This window comes from Panulirus ornatus, chromosome 3 (assembly GCF_036320965.1).
Source record: "Panulirus ornatus isolate Po-2019 chromosome 3, ASM3632096v1, whole genome shotgun sequence".
In the NCBI taxonomy this organism is placed as follows: Eukaryota; Metazoa; Arthropoda; class Malacostraca; order Decapoda; family Palinuridae; genus Panulirus; species Panulirus ornatus.
Window position 1 is genome coordinate 11,648,154 of NC_092226.1, and position 18,394 is coordinate 11,666,547.

The window sequence follows — 18,394 nt, forward strand, 5'->3', positions numbered from 1 at the left end:
TTATCAAAATTCAAACAATAATTTGGCAGCAATTGTCTTAATTCTAAAACTAACTTTATTTTCATTAAATGGTGTTTTATATGGGAGAGAAAGAATGGGAGCTTATATGCCTTTTATGGTGATATGTATGAGCATTGAAGAATGTGTGGAAGTCGAGAACATTATCTCGGAAAGCGGAAATGGGTATGTTTGAAGGAATAGTGGTTCCAACAATGTTGTATGGTTGCGAGGCGTGGGCTATGGATAGAGTTGTGTGCAGGAGGGTGGATGTGCTGGAAATGAGATGTTTGAGGACAATGTGTTGTGTGAGGTGGTTTGATCGAGTAAGTAATGTAAGGGTAAGAGAGGTGTGGAAATAAAAAGAGCGTGGTTGAGAGAGCAGAAGAGGGTGTTTTGAAATGGTTTGGGCACATGGAGAGAATGAGTGAGGAAAGATTGACCAAGAGGATATATGTGTTGGAGGTGGAGGGAACGAGAAGTGGGAGACCTAATTGGGGGTGGAAAGATGGAGTGAAAAAGATTTTGAGTGATCGGGGCCTGAACATGCAGGAGGGTGAAAGGCGGGTAAGGAATAGAGTGAATTGGATAGATGTGGTATACCGGGGTTGACGTGCTGTTGGTGGATTGAATCAGGGCATGTGAAGCGTCTGGGGTAAACCATGGAAAGTTGTGTGGGGCCTGGATGTGGAAAGGGAGCTGTGGTTTCGGGCATTATTGCATGACAGCTGGAGACTGAGTGTGAACGAATGGGGCCTTTGTTATCTTTTCCTAGTGCTACCTCGCACACATGAGGGGGGAGGGGGATGGTATTTCATGTGTGGCGAGGTGGCGATGGGAATGAATAAAGGCAGACAGTGTGAATTGTGTGCATGGGTATATATGTATGTGTCTGTGTGTGTATATATATGTGTACATTGAGATGTATAGGTATGTATATTTGCGTGTGTGGACGTGTGTGTGTGTACATTGTGTATGGGGGTGGGTTGGGCCATTTCTTTCTTCTGTTTCCTTGCACTACCTTGCAAATGCAGGAGACAGCAACAAAGCAAAATAAAAAAAAAATAATTTATGAGTGATTAGGGAATGTAATACTTTTTCCAGCTGTTACAAGAGAATGCTGGTCACATTTGTGGATGATTGGTGGAATCATGCTTTAGCCGGAAATTCAAATGAGGGCATTTGATGATGATAGTACTGAAATGTGCATAGTCATGTGACAAGTTGAAAAGTAATTGAAACATACTGCCATTAAGTTTGACCCCAGTCTGAGAAAGATTATATTAATGTTTAATATGCTTGATTGTTGTTTCCAGCATCAGCGAGGTAGCACCAGGAAACAGGTGAAGAATGGCCCATCCACTCATTTATACATATATATACATAAATGCCCGTACACACACATATACATACATATATATATCAGCATATACACACATACATACTCGACATACATATATATACACATGTACATATCATACTTGCTTGCCTTCATCCATTCTTGGCATTACTCTGCCTACAGGAAACAACATCGTTACCCACTGCTTCAGCGAGGTAGCACCAGGAAAACAAACAAAAAGGCCACAGTCATTCACACTCAGTCTCTAGCTGTTATGTGTAATGCATTGAAATCACAGTTCCCTATCCACATCCAGGCCCCACAAACCTCTCCATGGTTTAGTCCAGACTTTTCACATGCCCTGGTTCAGTCCATTGACAGCACATCGACCCTGGTATACCACATCATTCCAATTCACTCTGTTTCTTGCATGCCTCACATCCTCTTAGAAAGGTATATGCACTTAAAAGAGAACTGTCTTATCAGCTTTATGTAAAATTTTTCATTCAGTATTGTTGTAGAGAAAGAGAGGCAATTGTTTGTTTGTATTTTAAGCAGTTTTGTCTTGTCAGGTATATTTTCTATCTTTTTTTCATACTCTGTGCCATTTTCTGCAACAGTGAAATAGTGCCAAGACAATATGAAGAAATGATCTGATTTGCTCACATCCAAACTAGATGTCATGATTGATACTTAGAAACGAGATCCCTCTAGCTGCTGGCAGGGCTCACAGACCTTTCCATAGTTTCTCCTGACCATTTTATTAGCCCTGTTACAGCACATTGACAGAACATCATCCCTTATATATCACATCACTCCAGTTTGCGTGCCTTGCATCCTCCTGCATGTTTAGGCCCAAGACCTTCATAGCATCTTTCTCTCCATCCTTCCTTTCTATTTCTTGGTTCCTCCCTTTTCCTAGTTCCCTTCACATCTGACATGTGTATCTTCTGTCATCCTTTCCATATTCCCAAATTGTTTCAACACAGCCTCTTCAGCTCTCTCATATGTACTCCTCTTACTTCCAGACCTCTCTCTTACCCTGTCATTTCTTATTTGATCAGTCCTCTGTACATTACATATTGGCCATAAAAATATTTCATTTCCAACACATGCACCCTCTTCTTTAATTTTTGCCAAAGGCCGTCACCTCGCCACTGTACAGCACCAGCACCACCACTGTACCACAAGTCATACTCATCTTTGCCCATAAAAACCTGCCTTTCCATACACCTTCTCTCTCTCTCTCTCTCTCTCTCTCTCTCCCCCCCCCCCCCCCCCACCCACCTTGTGGATCGTTTCTGCTCCAATAGTTCCATTTGCTGCCATATGCACTCTCACATAGCTAAGTCACTCCACCTCCTCTTAAGTTCTCTCCATTCAAATTAACACCCCAGATAACATGTACCTTTTCGCTGCTAAGCCTAACTTTGCTTTTACTCACATTTACTCTCAACTTTCTCCTTTCACACACTCCCAAACTCGGAGACACCAGCTGTGCAGTTTCTTAGTAGAATCCTTCACCAGTACTCTGCCATTAACAATCAACTGACTCACCTCCCAGGCCTCTCCATGCTTATTTGACTTCATAACTGCTTGCCTCTCCAAGGCTCATTGATTCACCTCCTTCTCCACCATGTCAAAAAAAAAAAAGAAAAAAAAACATGGTGACATCACACACCCTTGACAGATACACTCTCACTTGGAACCACTTGCTTTCCTCTCTTCCTACCTGCACACTTGCCTTACTCTCTTGATTAAAACAAGTCATTACCAGTGGCTTTCATTCCACACCATACATTTGTCACACCTTCCATAGTGCATCTCTATCACCCTTATCATATGCTTACATATACCATTCTCAAAGTCACATTACTCTACAGTTTGAAGCTTTTTGCATGCCACAACACTCAATCACTACACTCCTATACAAAGTGCCAGGTATTCTCAACAAATTGATACCTCTGTAATTTGAACATCACTTTTGTACCCCTTTTATAGTGGCACTATACAAACCATTTTTTTTATTTAGAAGTTGATGAAACTTGAAACCTCATAGATAATGTGAATATTCTTAAGAAGTAAACAGAAATATGATGTAAATAGTATATCTTCCCTAAACAGCCCATCACTGCAGTTTGAAGCAGCATGGGCCCTGACCAACATAGCATCTGGCACATCTAGGCAAACTCAAGCAGTTGTCCATGCTGGTGCAGTTCCTCTGTTCCTTAAGCTTCTACACTCATCAAGCCAGAATGTCTGTGAACAAGCCGTCTGGGCACTAGGTGAGCATATGATTCATGTGGCTGGTGTCATTATTTTGAGGATACGTGTTACCATCAACCTTTTGATGATAGAGTGTAACTTCATTGATGCTGCGGTATTATAGTGTAGTCCCATTGTTAGTGGGATTTTCATTTTATGGATGTCTTTCCAATTACATCATTTTGAGGTGCAACTCACCGGTCTTTTATGTCATAAATTGTTCTCTCATACTGTTGTTCTCATTAACTTCTTGATTTTTATTCATGCCCAGCTAGTCTGTACATTTGCCTATATGTGCTTATCTATCTATCTATTTATCTGTCTATATCTCTGACGACTGTTCCCTAAAGGAACTCTCTCTAGGGGTAGCCATTTCCAAAGTCTCCATAACTGGTGAACTCCATGACTGCTTCTTAGCCTTTAGTGCCTCACCCTTAACAGGCCTTTGGCAAAGGGTAACCCCAGCCAGTGTTTTCAGAGGCTCCTACCTAATGTTCCAGCCTATTACTTCTTCCTAATTCTCCCATCTGATGTTCCTACTTGACACTTATACCGAATGCACCTTGTCTGTTGTTTCTGCCTACTACTTCCATATATTGCTTTTACCATTTTGCCTGTCTTACTTTAGATTTCATGTGACACTTTTGAGCATCTTTCAGTGGGTGGGGGATTTGATAAACTAAATATGTGAAAATATACTTCATTGAAATGAAGATTGGAGAAGACTGACCTTTGGAATTTGTGCAATAAATGTTGTTAAGGGTAAATGTGTACAAGGTTTTAATTAGATTATAGTAAGAAATATTTGTTAGTGAAGTTCATTAGTGGTAATGATGATAATGATAATGTGGTTGAGAGAGCAGAAGAGGATGAATTGAAATGGTTAGGACATATGGACAGAATGAGTGAGGAAAGGTTGACAGAGGTGGAGGGACAAGAAGTGGGAGACCAAAATGGAGGTGGAAGGATGGAGTGAAAAAGATTTTGAGCAATCGGTGCCTGAACATGCAGGAGGGTGACAGGCATGCAAGGAATAGAGTGAATTGGAACGACTTGGTATACTGGGGTCGACATGCTTTCAGTGGACTGAACAAGGGTATGTGAAACATCTGGATGAGACAGATGTGTGGTAGTAAAACAAGTGTGGCTGAGAGAGCAGAAGAGGGTGTGTTGAAATGGTTTGGTCACATGGAGAGAATTAGTGAGGAAAGATTTACAAAGAGGATATATGTGTCATAGGTGGAGGGAACAAGGAGAAGCAGACACCAAATTGGAGGTGGAAGGATGGAGTGAAAAAGATTTTGAGCAATATGCAAAGTGAGAGGGTTAGGGAGATGATTTGGGAAACAGAAAAGAGGTAGTAAAAGCTTTGCGGAAGATGAAAGCCAGCAAGGCAGCGGGTTTGGACGGTATTGCAGTGGAATTTATGAAAAAAGGGGGTGACTGTATTATTGACTGGTAGGTAGGATTATTTAATGTATGTATGACTCATGGTGATGTGGAAAGGGAGCTGTGGTTTCGGGCATTATTGCATGACAGCTGGAGACTGAGTGTGAACGAATGGGGCCTTTGTTATCTTTTCCTAGTGCTACCTCGCACACATGAGGGGGGAGGGGGATGGTATTTCATGTGTGGCGAGGTGGCGATGGGAATGAATAAAGGCAGACAGTGTGAATTGTGTGCATGGGTATATATGTATGTGTCTGTGTGTGTATATATATGTGTACATTGAGATGTATAGGTATGTATATTTGCGTGTGTGGACGTGTGTGTGTGTACATTGTGTATGGGGTGGGTTGGGCCATTTCTTTCTTCTGTTTCCTTGCACTACCTCGCAAATGCAGGAGACAGCAACAAAGCAAAATAAAAAAAAAATAATTTATGAGTGATTAGGGAATGTAATACTTTTTCCAGCTGTTACAAGAGAATGCTGGTCACATTTGTGGATGATTGGTGGAATCATGCTTTAGCCGGAAATTCAAATGAGGGCATTTGATGATGATAGTACTGAAATGTGCATAGTCATGTGACAAGTTGAAAAGTATATTAATGTTTAAGCATATTAATGTTTAATATGCTTGATTGTTGTTTCCAGCATCAGCGAGGTAGCACCAGGAAACAGGTGAAGAATGGCCCATCCACTCATTTATACATATATATACATAAATGCCCGTACACACACATATACATACATATATATATCAGCATATACACACATACATACTCGACATACATATATATACACATGTACATATCATACTTGCTTGCCTTCATCCATTCTTGGCATTACTCTGCCTACAGGAAACAACATCGTTACCCACTGCTTCAGCGAGGTAGCACCAGGAAAACAAACAAAAAGGCCACATTCATTCACACTCAGTCTCTAGCTGTTATGTGTAATGCATTGAAATCACAGTTCCCTATCCACATCCAGGCCCCACAAACCTCTCCATGGTTTAGTCCAGACTTTTCACATGCCCTGGTTCAGTCCATTGACAGCACATCGACCCTGGTATACCACATCATTCCAATTCACTCTGTTTCTTGCATGCCTCACATCCTCTTAGAAAGGTATATGCACTTAAAAGAGAACTGTCTTATCAGCTTTATGTAAAATTTTTCATTCAGTATTGTTGTAGAGAAAGAGAGGCAATTGTTTGTTTGTATTTTAAGCAGTTTTGTCTTGTCAGGTATATTTTCTATCTTTTTTTCATACTCTGTGCCATTTTCTGCAACAGTGAAATAGTGCCAAGACAATATGAAGAAATGATCTGATTTGCTCACATCCAAACTAGATGTCATGATTGATACTTAGAAACGAGATCCCTCTATCTGCTGGCAGGGCTCACAGACCTTTCCATAGTTTCTCCTGACCATTTCATTAGCCCTGTTACAGCACATTGACAGAACATCATCCCTTATATATCACATCACTCCAGTTTGCGTGCCTTGCTTCCTCCTGCATGTTTAGGCCCAAGACCTTCATAGCATCTTTCTCTCCATCCTTCCTTTCTATTTCTTGGTTCCTCCCTTTTCCTAGTTCCCTTCACATCTGACATGTGTATCTTCTGTCATCCTTTCCATATTCCCAAATTGTTTCAACACAGCCTCTTCAGCTCTCTCATATGTACTCCTCTTACTTCCAGACCTCTCTCTTACCCTGTCATTTCTTATTTGATCAGTCCTCTGTACATTACATATTGGCCATAAAAATATTTCATTTCCTACACATGCGCCCTCTTCTTTAATTTTTGCCAAAGGCCGTCACCTCGCCACTGTACAGCACCAGCACCACCACTGTACCACAAGTCATACTCATCTTTGCCCATAAAAACCTGCCTTTCCATACACCTTCTCTCTCTCTCTCTCTCTCTCTCTCTCTCTCCCCCCCCCCCCCACCCACCCACCTTGTGGATCGTTTCTGCTCCAATAGTTCCATTTGCTGCCATATGCACTCTCACATAGCTAAGTCACTCCACCTCCTCTTAAGTTCTCTCCATTCAAATTCACACCCCAGATAACATGTACCTTTTCTCTGCTAAGCCTAACTTTGCTTTTACTCACATTTACTCTCAACTTTCTCCTTTCACACACTCCCAAACTCGGAGACACCAGCTGTGCAGTTTCTTAGTAGAATCCTTCACCAGTACTCTGCCATTAACAATCAACTGACTCACCTCCCAGGCCTCTCCATGCTTATTTGACTTCATAACTGCTTGCCTCTCCAAGGCTCATTGATTCACCTCCTTCTCCACCATGTCAAAAAAAAAAAAGAAAAAAAAACATGGTGACATCACACACCCTTGACAGAGATACACTCTCACTTGGAACCACTTGCTTTCCTCTCTTCCTACCTGCACACTTGCCTTACTCTCTTGATTAAAACAAGTCATTAACAGTGGCTTTCATTCCACACCATACATTTGTCACACCTTCCATAGTGCATCTCTATCACCCTTATCATATGCTTACATATACCATTCTCAAAGTCACATTACTCTACAGTTTGAAGCTTTTTGCATGCCACAACACTCAATCACTACACTCCTATACAAAGTGCCAGGTATTCTCAACAAATTGATACCTCTGTAATTTGAACATCACTTTTGTACCCCTTTTATAGTGGCACTATACAAACCATTTTTTTTTATTTAGAAGTTGATGAAACTTGAAACCTCATAGATAATGTGAATATTCTTAAGAAGTAAACAGAAATATGATGTAAATAGTATATCTTCCCTAAACAGCCCATCACTGCAGTTTGAAGCAGCATGGGCCCTGACCAACATAGCATCTGGCACATCTAGGCAAACTCAAGCAGTTGTCCATGCTGGTGCAGTTCCTCTGTTCCTTAAGCTTCTACACTCATCAAGCCAGAATGTCTGTGAACAAGCCGTCTGGGCACTAGGTGAGCATATGATTCATGTGGCTGGTGTCATTATTTTGAGGATACGTGTTACCATCAACCTTTTGATGATAGAGTGTAACTTCATTGATGCTGCGGTATTATAGTGTAGTCCCATTGTTAGTGGGATTTTCATTTTATGGATGTCTTTCCAATTACATCATTTTGAGGTGCAACTCACCGGTCTTTTATGTCATAAATTGTTCTCTCATACTGTTGTTCTCATTAACTTCTTGATTTTTTATTCATGCCCAGCTAGTCTGTACATTTGCCTATATGTGCTTATCTATCTATCTATTTATCTGTCTATATCTCTGACGACTGTTCCCTAAAGGAACTCTCTCTAGGGGGTAGCCATTTCCAAAGTCTCCATAACTGGTGAACTCCATGACTGCTTCTTAGCCTTTAGTGCCTCACCCTTAACAGGCCTTTGGCAAAGGGTAACCCCAGCCAGTGTTTTCAGAGGCTCCTACCTAATGTTCCAGCCTATTACTTCTTCCTAATTCTCCCATCTGATGTTCCTACTTGACACTTATACCGAATGCACCTTGTCTGTTGTTTCTGCCTACTACTTCCATATATTGCTTTTACCATTTTGCCTGTCTTACTTTAGATTTCATGTGACACTTTTGAGCATCTTTCAGTGGGTGGGGGGATTTGATAAACTAAATATGTGAAAATATACTTCATTGAAATGAAGATTGGAGAAGACTGACCTTTGGAATTTGTGCAATAAATGTTGTTAAGGGTAAATGTGTACAAGGTTTAATTAGATTATAGTAAGAAATATTTGTTAGTGAAGTTCATTAGTGGTAATGATGATAATGATAATGTGGTTGAGAGAGCAGAAGAGGATGAATTGAAATGGTTAGGACATATGGACAGAATGAGTGAGGAAAGGTTGACAGAGGTGGAGGGACAAGAAGTGGGAGACCAAAATGGAGGTGGAAGGATGGAGTGAAAAAGATTTTGAGCAATCGGTGCCTGAACATGCAGGAGGGTGACAGGCATGCAAGGAATAGAGTGAATTGGAACGACTTGGTATACTGGGGTCGACATGCTTTCAGTGGACTGAACAAGGGTATGTGAAACATCTGGGATGAGACAGATGTGTGGTAGTAAAACAAGTGTGGCTGAGAGAGCAGAAGAGGGTGTGTTGAAATGGTTTGGTCACATGGAGAGAATTAGTGAGGAAAGATTTACAAAGAGGATATATGTGTCATAGGTGGAGGGAACAAGGAGAAGCAGACACCAAATTGGAGGTGGAAGGATGGAGTGAAAAAGATTTTGAGCAATATGCAAAGTGAGAGGGTTAGGGAGATGATTTGGGAAACAGAAAAGAGGTAGTAAAAGCTTTGCGGAAGATGAAAGCCAGCAAGGCAGCGGGTTTGGACGGTATTGCAGTGGAATTTATGAAAAAAGGGGGTGACTGTATTATTGACTGGTAGGTAGGATTATTTAATGTATGTATGACTCATGGTGAGATGCCTGAGGATTGGCGAAATACTTGCATAGTGCCATTGTACAAAGGCAGAGGGGATAAAAGTGAGTGCTCAAATTGCAGAGGTATAAGTTTGTTGAGTACTCCTGGGAAATTATATGGGATGTGGAAGGGGAGCTGTGGTTTCGGGCATTATTGCATGACAGCTAGAGACTGAGTGTGAACGAATGAGGCCTTTGTTGTCCTTTCCTAGCGCTACTCCGCACACATGAGGGGGGAGGGGGATGGTATTCCATGTGTGGCGAGGTGGCGATGGGAATGAATAAAGGCAGACAGTGTGAATTGTGTGCATGGGTATATATGTATGTGTCTGTGTGTGTATATATATGTGTACATTGAGATGTATAGGTATGTATATTTGCGTGTGTGGACGTGTGTGTATATACATGTGTATGGGGGTGGGTTGGGCCATTTCTTTTGTCTGTTTCCTTGCGCTACCTCGCAAACGCGGGAGACAGCGACAAAGCAAAATAAATAAATAAATAAATATTGATTGAGAGGGTGAAGGCATGTACAGAGCATCGGATGGGGAAAAGCAGTATGGTTTCAGAAGTGGTAGAGGATGTGTGGATCAGGTGTTTGCTTTGAGGAATGTATGTGAGAAATACTTAGAAAAGCAAATGGATTTGTATGTAGCATTTATGGATCTGGAGAAGGCATATGATAGAGTTGATAGAGATGCTCTGTGGAAGGTATTAAGAATATATGGTGTGGGAGACAAGTTGTTAGAAGCAGTGAAAAGTTTTTATCGAGGATGGAAGGCATGTGTACGTGTAGGAAGAGAGGAAAGTGATTGGTTCTCAGTGAATGTTGGTTTGTGGCAGGGGTGCATGATGTCTCCATGGTTGTTTAATGTGTTTATGGATGGGGTTGTTTGGGAGGTGAATGCAAAAGTTTTAGAAAGGGGGGCAAGTATGCAGTCTGTTGTGGATGAGAGAGCTTGGGAAGTGAGTCAGTTGTTGTTCACTGATGATACAGCGCTGGTGGCTGATTCGGATGAGAAACTGCAGAAGCTGGTGACTGAGTTTGGTAAAGTGTGTGAAAGAAGAAAGCTGAGAGTAAATGTGAATGAGAGCAAGGTTATTAGGTAAAGTAGGGTTGAGGGACGAGTCAGTTGGGAGGTAAGTTTGAATGGAGAAAAACTAGAGTAAGTGAAGTGTTTTAGATATCTGGGAGTGGATCTGGCAGCGGATGGAACCATGGAAGCGGAAGTGAAACATAGAGTGGGGGAGGGGGTGAAAGTTCTGGGAGTGTTGAAGAATGTGTGGAAGTCGAGAACGTTATCTTGGAAAGCAAAAATGGGTATGTTTGAAGGTATAGTGGTTCCAACAATGATATATGGTTGTGAGACGTGGGCTATAGATAGAGTTGTGCGGAGGAGGGTGGATGTGGTGGAAATGAGATGTTTGAGTACAATATGTGGTATGAGGTGGTTTGATCGAGTAAGTAATGAAAGGGTAAGAGAGATGTGTGGTAATAAAAAAGTGTGGTTGAGAGAGAAGAAGAGGGTGTTTTGAAATGGTTTGGTCACAAGGAGAGAATGAGTGAGGAAAGATTGACAGAGAGGATATATGTGTCAGAGGTGGAGGGAATGAGGAGAAGTGGGAGACCAAATTGGAGGTGGAAAGATGGAGTGAAAAAGATTTTGAGTGATCGGGGCCTGAACATGCAGGAGGATGAAAGGTGGGCAAGGAATAGAGTGAATTGGAACGATGTGGTATACTGGGGTCGACGTGCTGTCAATGGATTGAACCAGGGCATGTAAAGCGTCTGGGGTAAACCATGGAAAGTTCTGTGGGGCCTGGATGTAGAAAGGGAGCTGTGGTTTCGGTGCATTATACATGACAGGTAAAGATTGAGTGTGAACGAATGGGGCCTTTGTTGTCTTTTCCTAGTGCTATCTCGCGCACATGAGGGGGAAGGGGGTTGTTATTTCATGTGTGGCAGGGTGGTGATGGGAATGAAGAAGGGCAAACAGTATGAATTATGAACATGTGTATATATGTATATGTCTTTGTGTGTATATATATGTATACATTGAGATGTATAGGTATGTATATTTGCGTGTGTGGACGTGTATGTATATACATGTGTATGTGGATGGGTTGGGCCATTCTTTCATCTGTTTCCTTGCGCTACCTCGCTAATGCGGGAGACAGAGACAGAGCATAATAAATAAATGAATAAATAAATGAGTGAATTGGAATGATTTGGTATACTGGGGTCGACGTGCTTGTCAGTGGACTGAACCAGGGCTTGTAAATTGTCTGGGGTAAACCATGGAAAGGTCTCTGGGCCTTGGATGTGGAAGCAGAGCTGTGGTTTCAGTGCATTACACATGACAGCTAGAGATTGAGTGAATGAATGTGGTCTTTTTGTCTTTTCCTGGTGCTGCCTTGCTGAGGGATGGGGGGGGGGGATGCTATTTCTAATGTGGCCGAGTGCTGACAGGAATGGATGAAGGCAGGAAGTATTAATATGTACATGTGTGTATAAGTATATATCTTCTTTTCTTTTAAACTATTTGCCATTTCCCGCGTTAGCGAGGTAGCGTTAAGAACAGAGGACTGGGCCTTTTTTGGAATATCCTCACCTGGCCCCCTCTGTTCCTTCTTTTGGAAAATTAAAAGAAAAAATGAGAGGGGAGGATTTCCAGCCCCCCGCTCCCTCCCCTTTTAGTCGCCTTCTACGACACGCAGGGAATACGTGGGAAGTATTCTTAATCCCCTATCCCCAGGGATAAAGTATATATCTGTGTATGTATATGTTTCCCATTTTAGAAATTTTAGAAATTTGGATTGAATCAGGGCATGTGAAGCGTCTGAGGTAAACCATGGAAAGCTGTGTAGGTATGTATATTTGCGTGTGTGGATGTATGTATATACATGTGTATGGGGGTGGGTTAGGCCATTTCTTTCGTCTGTTTCCTTGCGCTACCTCGCAAACGCGGGAGACAGCAACAAAGCAAAAAAAAAAAAAAAAAGTATATGTTGAAATGTATATGTAAGTATATGTTGAAATGTATATGTATGTATATGTGTGTGTGTGGGCATTTATGTATATATATGCGTATTAGTCGTTGGGTCATTCTTCGTCTGTTTTCTGGCACAACCTCGCTGACGTGGGAAATAGCGATTAAGTATAACAAAAAAAAGGTATGTGTATGATATTATATATCCCTGGGGATGGGGTAGAAAGAATACTTCCCACGCATTCCCCGCGTGTCATAGAAGGCAACTAAAGGGGATAGGAGCGGGGGTCTAGAAACCCTCCCCTCCTTGTATTTATACTTTCTAAAATGGGAAACAGAAGGAGTCACGCGGGGAGTGCTCATCCTCCTCGAAGGCTAAGATTGGGGTGTCTAAATGTGTGTGGATGTAACCAAGATGAGAAAAAAGGAGAGATAGGGAGTATGTTTGAGGAAAGGAACCATGATGTTTTGGCTCTGAGTGAAACAAAGATCAAGGGCAAAAGGGAAGAGTGGCTTAGGAATGTTTTGGGAGTAAAGTCAGGGGTTAGTGAGAGGACAAGAGCAAAGGAAGGAGTAGCACTACTCCTGAAACAGGAGTTGTGGGAGTATGTGATAGAGTGTAAGAAAGTAAACACTAGATTGATATGGGTAAAACTGAAAGTGGATAGAGAGAGATGGTTGATTATTGGGGCCTATGCACTTGGGCATGAGAAGAAAGATCATGAGAGGCAAGTGTTTTGAGAGCAGCTGAGTGAGTGTGTTAGCAGTTTTGATGCATGAGACTGGATTATAGCAATAGGTGATTTGAATGCAAAGGTGAGTAATGTGGCAGTTGAGGGAATAATTAGTGTACATGGGGTGTTTAGTGTTGCAAATAGAAATGGCGAAGAACTTGTAGATATGTATGCTGAAAAAGGACTGGTGATGGAGAATACCTGATTTAAAAAGAGAGATATACATAAGTATACGTATGTATGTAGGAGAGATGGCCAGAGAGTGATATTGGATTACCTGTTAATTGATAGGCATGTGAAAGAGAGACTTTTGGATGTTAATGTGCTGAGAGGTGCAACTTGTGGAGGTGAAGGTGAAGATTTGTAGAGGTTTACAGAAAAGGAGAGAAAATGTTGGGGTGAAGAGAGTGGTGAGAATATGTGAGCTTGGGAAGGAGACTTGTGTGAGGAAGTACCATGAGAGACTGAGTGCAGAACAGAAAAAGGTTAGAGCAAAGGACGTAAGGGGAGTGGAGGAGGAAAGGGACTGTATTTAGGGAAGCAATGATAGCTTGCGCAAAAGATGCTTGTGGCAAGAGAAGCGTGGGAGGTGGGCAGATTAGAAAGGGTAGTGAGTGGTGGGATGAAGAGGTAAGATTGTTAGTGAAAGAGAAGAGAGAGGCATTTGGACAGTTTTTTGCAGGGGAAATATTGCATATGACTGGGAGATGAATAAAAGAAAGAGGTAGGAGGTCAAGAGAAAGGTGCAAGAAGTGAAAAAGAGGGCAAATGAGAGGTGGGGTGAGAGAGTATCATTAAATTTTCAGAAGAATATAAAGATGTTTTGGAAGCAGGTAAATAAAGTGCGTAAGACGAGAGAACAAATGGAAACATCGATGAAGGGGGGCTAATGTGAAGGTGATAACAAGTAGTGGTGGTGTGAGGAGATGGAGTGAGTATTTTGAAGGTTTGTTGAATGTGTTAGATGATAGAGTGGCAGATATAGGGTATTTTGGTCAAGGAGGTGGAAGAAGTGAGAGGGTCAGGGAGAATGATTTGGTAAACAGAGAAGAGGTAGTGAAAGCTTTGCGGAAGATGAAAGCTGGCAAGGCGGCAGGTTTGGATGGTATTGCAGTGGAATTTATTAAAAAAGGGGGTGACTGTGTTGTTGACTGGTTGGTGAGGATATTCAGTTAATGTATGGCTCATGGTGAAGTGCCTGAGGATTAGCAGAATGCATGCATAGTACCAATGTACAAAGGCAGAGGGGATAAAGGTGAGTGCTCAGATTACAGAGTTATAAGTTTGTTGAGTATTCCTAGGAAATTATATGGGAGGATATTGATTGAAAGGGTAAAAGCATATACAGAACATCAGATTGGGGAAGAGCAGTGTGGTTTCAGAAGTGGTAGAGGATGTGTGGATCACATGTTTGCTTTGAAGAATGTATGTGAGAGATACTTAGAAAAACAAATGTGTTATATTTTTATGTAGCATTTATGGATCTGGAGAAGTCATATGATAAGAGTGATAGAGATGCTCTGTGTAAGGTATTAAGAGTTATGGTGTGGGAGGGAAGTTGCTGGAAGCAGTGAAGAGTTTTTATTGAGGATGTAAGGCATGTGTACGAGTAGGAAGAGAGGAAAGTGATTGGTTCTCGGTGAACACAGACATATGCATATATATACACATGTACATAATTCATACTTGTTGCCTTTATTCATTCCTGTCGCCACCCCACCCACACATTAAATGGCACCTCCCCCCTCCCCCTGCACACATGGGAGGTAGCGCTAGGAAAAGACAACAAAGGCCACATTTGTTCACACTAAGTCTCTAGCTGTCATATGTAGTGCACTGAAACCACAGCTCCCTTTCCACATCCAGGCCCCACAAAACTTTCCATAATTTACCCCAGATGCTTCACATGCCCTGGTTCAATCCATTGACATCATGTTGACCTCGGTATACCACATCGTTCCAGTTCACTCTTTTCCTCAGATGCCTTTCACCCTCCTGCATGTTCAGGCCCCGATCACTCATAATCTTTTTCATTCCGTCCTTCCGCCTCTAATTTGGTCTCCCACTTCTCCTCGTTCCCTCCACTTCTGACACATATATCCTCTTTATCAATCTTTCCTCGCTTATTCTCTCCATGTGACCAAACCATTTCAATACACCCTCTTCTGCTCTCTCAACCACACTCTTTTTATTACCACACATCTCTCTTACCCTTTCATTACTTACTTGATCAAACCCCCCTCACACCACATATTGTCCTCAAACATCTCATTTCCAACACATCCACCATCCTCCGCATAACCTTATCTATAGCCCATGCCTCACAACCATATAACATTGTTGGAACCACTATTCCTTCAAACATAACCATTGTTGCTTTCCAAGATAATGTCTCATCTTCCACACATTCTTCAGTGCTCCCAGAACCTTTGCCCCCTCCCCCACCCTGTGACTCACTTCCGCTTCCATGGTTCCATCCGCTGCCAAATCCACTCCCAGATATCTAAACACTTCACTTCCTTCAGTTTTTCTCCATTCAAACTTACCTGCCAATTGACTTGTCCCTCAACCCTACTGTACCTAATAACCTTGCTCTTATTCACATTTACTCTCAGTTTTTTTTCACACACTTTACCAAACTCAGTCATCATCTTCTGCAGTTTCTCACCAGAATCAGCCACCAGCACTGTATCATGTGCGAACAAAAACTGACTCACTTCCTAAGCTCTCTCATCCATGACAGACTGCATACTTGCCCCTCTCTCCAAAGCTCTTGCAGTTACCTCCTTAACAACCCCATCCATAAACAAATTAAACAGACATGGAGACATCACCCACCCCTGCCGCGAACCGACATTCACTGAGAACCAATCATTTTCCTCTCTTCCTACTCGTACACATGCCTTACATCCATGATAAAGACTTTTCACTGCTTCCAGCAACTTGCCTCCCACACCATATACTCTTAATACCTTCCACAGAGCATCTCTATCATATGCCTTCTCCAGATCCATAAATATATATTTTATTTTATTTATTTATTTTACTTTGTCGCTGTCTCCTGTGTTAGTGAGGTAGCGCAAGGAAACAGACGAAAGAATGGCCCAACCCACCCACATACACATGTATATACATACACATCCACACACGCAAAAATACATACCTATTCATCTCAATGTATACATATATATATACACACACAGACATATGCATATATACACATGCACATAATTCATACTGTCTGCCTTTATTTATTCCCATTGTCACCCCACCACACATGAAATAACAAACCCCCTCCCCCCGCATGTGCACGAGGTAGCGCAAGGAAAAGACAACAAAGGCCACATTCATTCACACTCAGTCTCTAGCTGTCATGTATAATGCACCGAAACCACAGCTCCCTTTCCACATCCATGCCCCACAGAACTTTCCATGGTTTACCTCAGACGCTTCACATGCCCTGGTTCAATCCATTGACAACATGTTGAGTTCGGTATACCACATCGTTCCAGTTCACTCTATTCCTTGCACGCCTTTCGCCCTCATGCATGTTCAGGCCCCGATCACTCAAAATCTTTTTCACTCCATCTTTCCACCTCCAATTTGGTCTCCCACTTCTCCTCATTCCCTCCACCTCTGACACATATATCCTCTTGGTCAATCTTTCCTCACTCATTCTCCATGTGACCAAACTATTTCAAAACACCCTCCTCTGCTCTCTCAACCACACTCTTTTTATTACCACACATCTCTCTTACTCTATTATTACTTACTCGATCAAACCACCTCACACCACATAGTGTCCTCAAACATCTCATTTCCAGCATATCCACCCTCCTCCGCACAACTCTATCTATAGCCCATGCCTCACAACCATATAATGTTGTTGGAACCACTGTTCCTTCAAACATACCCATTTTTGCTTTCCGAGATAATGTTCTTGATTTCCACACATTCTTCAACGCTCCCAGAACTTTCGCCCCCTCCCCCACCCTATGATTCACTTTCACTTCCATGGTTCCATCTGCTGCCAAATCCACTCCCAGATATCTAAAACACTTCACTTCCTCTGGTTTTTCTCCATTCAAACTTACCTCCCAATTGACCTGTCCCTCCACCCTACTGTACCTAATAACCTAGCTCTTATTCACATTTACTCTCAGCTTTCTTGTATCACACACTTTACCAAACTCAGTCACCATCTTCTGCAGTTGCTCACCCGAATCAGCCACCAGCGCTGTATCATCAGCAAACAACAACTGACTCACTTCCCAAGCTCTCTCATCCACAACAGACTGCTTACTTGCCCCTCTTTCCAAAACTCTTGCATTCACCTCCATCCATAAGCAAATTAAACAGCCATGGAGACATCACACACCCCTTCCGCAAACCATCATTCACTGAGACCAATCACTTTCCTCTCTTCCTACACATACACAGCCTTACATCCTCGATTAAAAACTTTTCACTGCTTCTAAGAACTTTCCTCCCACACCATATACTCTTAATACCTTCCATAGAGCATGTCTATCAACTCTATCATATGCCTTCTCCAGATCCATAAATGCTACATACAAATCCATTTGTTTTTCTAAGTATTTCTCACATACATTCTTCAAAGCAAACACCTGATCCACACATCCTCTACCACTTCTGAAAACACACTGCTCTTCCCCAATCTGATGCTCTGTACATGCCTTCACCCTCTCAATCAATACCCTCCCATATAATTTCCCAGGAATACTCAAACTTATTGCTTTGTATTTTGAACACTCACCTTAATCCCCTTTGCCTTTGTACAATGGAACTATACATGCATTTCTCCAGGAAAAGACAAAGAGGCCACATTCATTCACACTCAGCTGTCATATGTAATGCACTGAAACCACAGCTCCCTTTCCACATCCAGGCCCCACAGACGTTTCCATGGCTTACCACAGACTCTTCACATGCCATGGTTCAATCCATTAACAGCACGTCAATCCTGCTATATCACATTGTTCCAATTCACTGTATTCCTTGCACACCTTTCACCCTCCTGTATGTTCAGGCCCCAATCGCTCAAAATCTTTTTCACTCCACCCTTCCACCTCCAATTTGGTCTCCTGCTTCTCCTTGTTCCCTCCACCTCTGACACATATATCCTTTTTGTCAATCTTTCCCCTCTTATTCGCTCCATGTG

The 18,394-nt window shown here is 42.1% G+C and overlaps 1 protein-coding gene across 1 annotated transcript in view; it reads left to right on the forward strand.

Moving 5' to 3' along the window:
* The window catches only part of Kap-alpha3 (karyopherin alpha3), a 90,640-nt gene that overhangs the window by 22,933 nt on the left and 49,313 nt on the right, over window positions 1–18,394 (forward strand). The window contains exon 4 of the mRNA XM_071683691.1: window positions 3,461–3,621. Within this exon, the coding sequence (XP_071539792.1) occupies window positions 3,461–3,621 (161 nt within the window). The remainder of the gene's footprint in view (window positions 1–3,460; window positions 3,622–18,394) is intronic.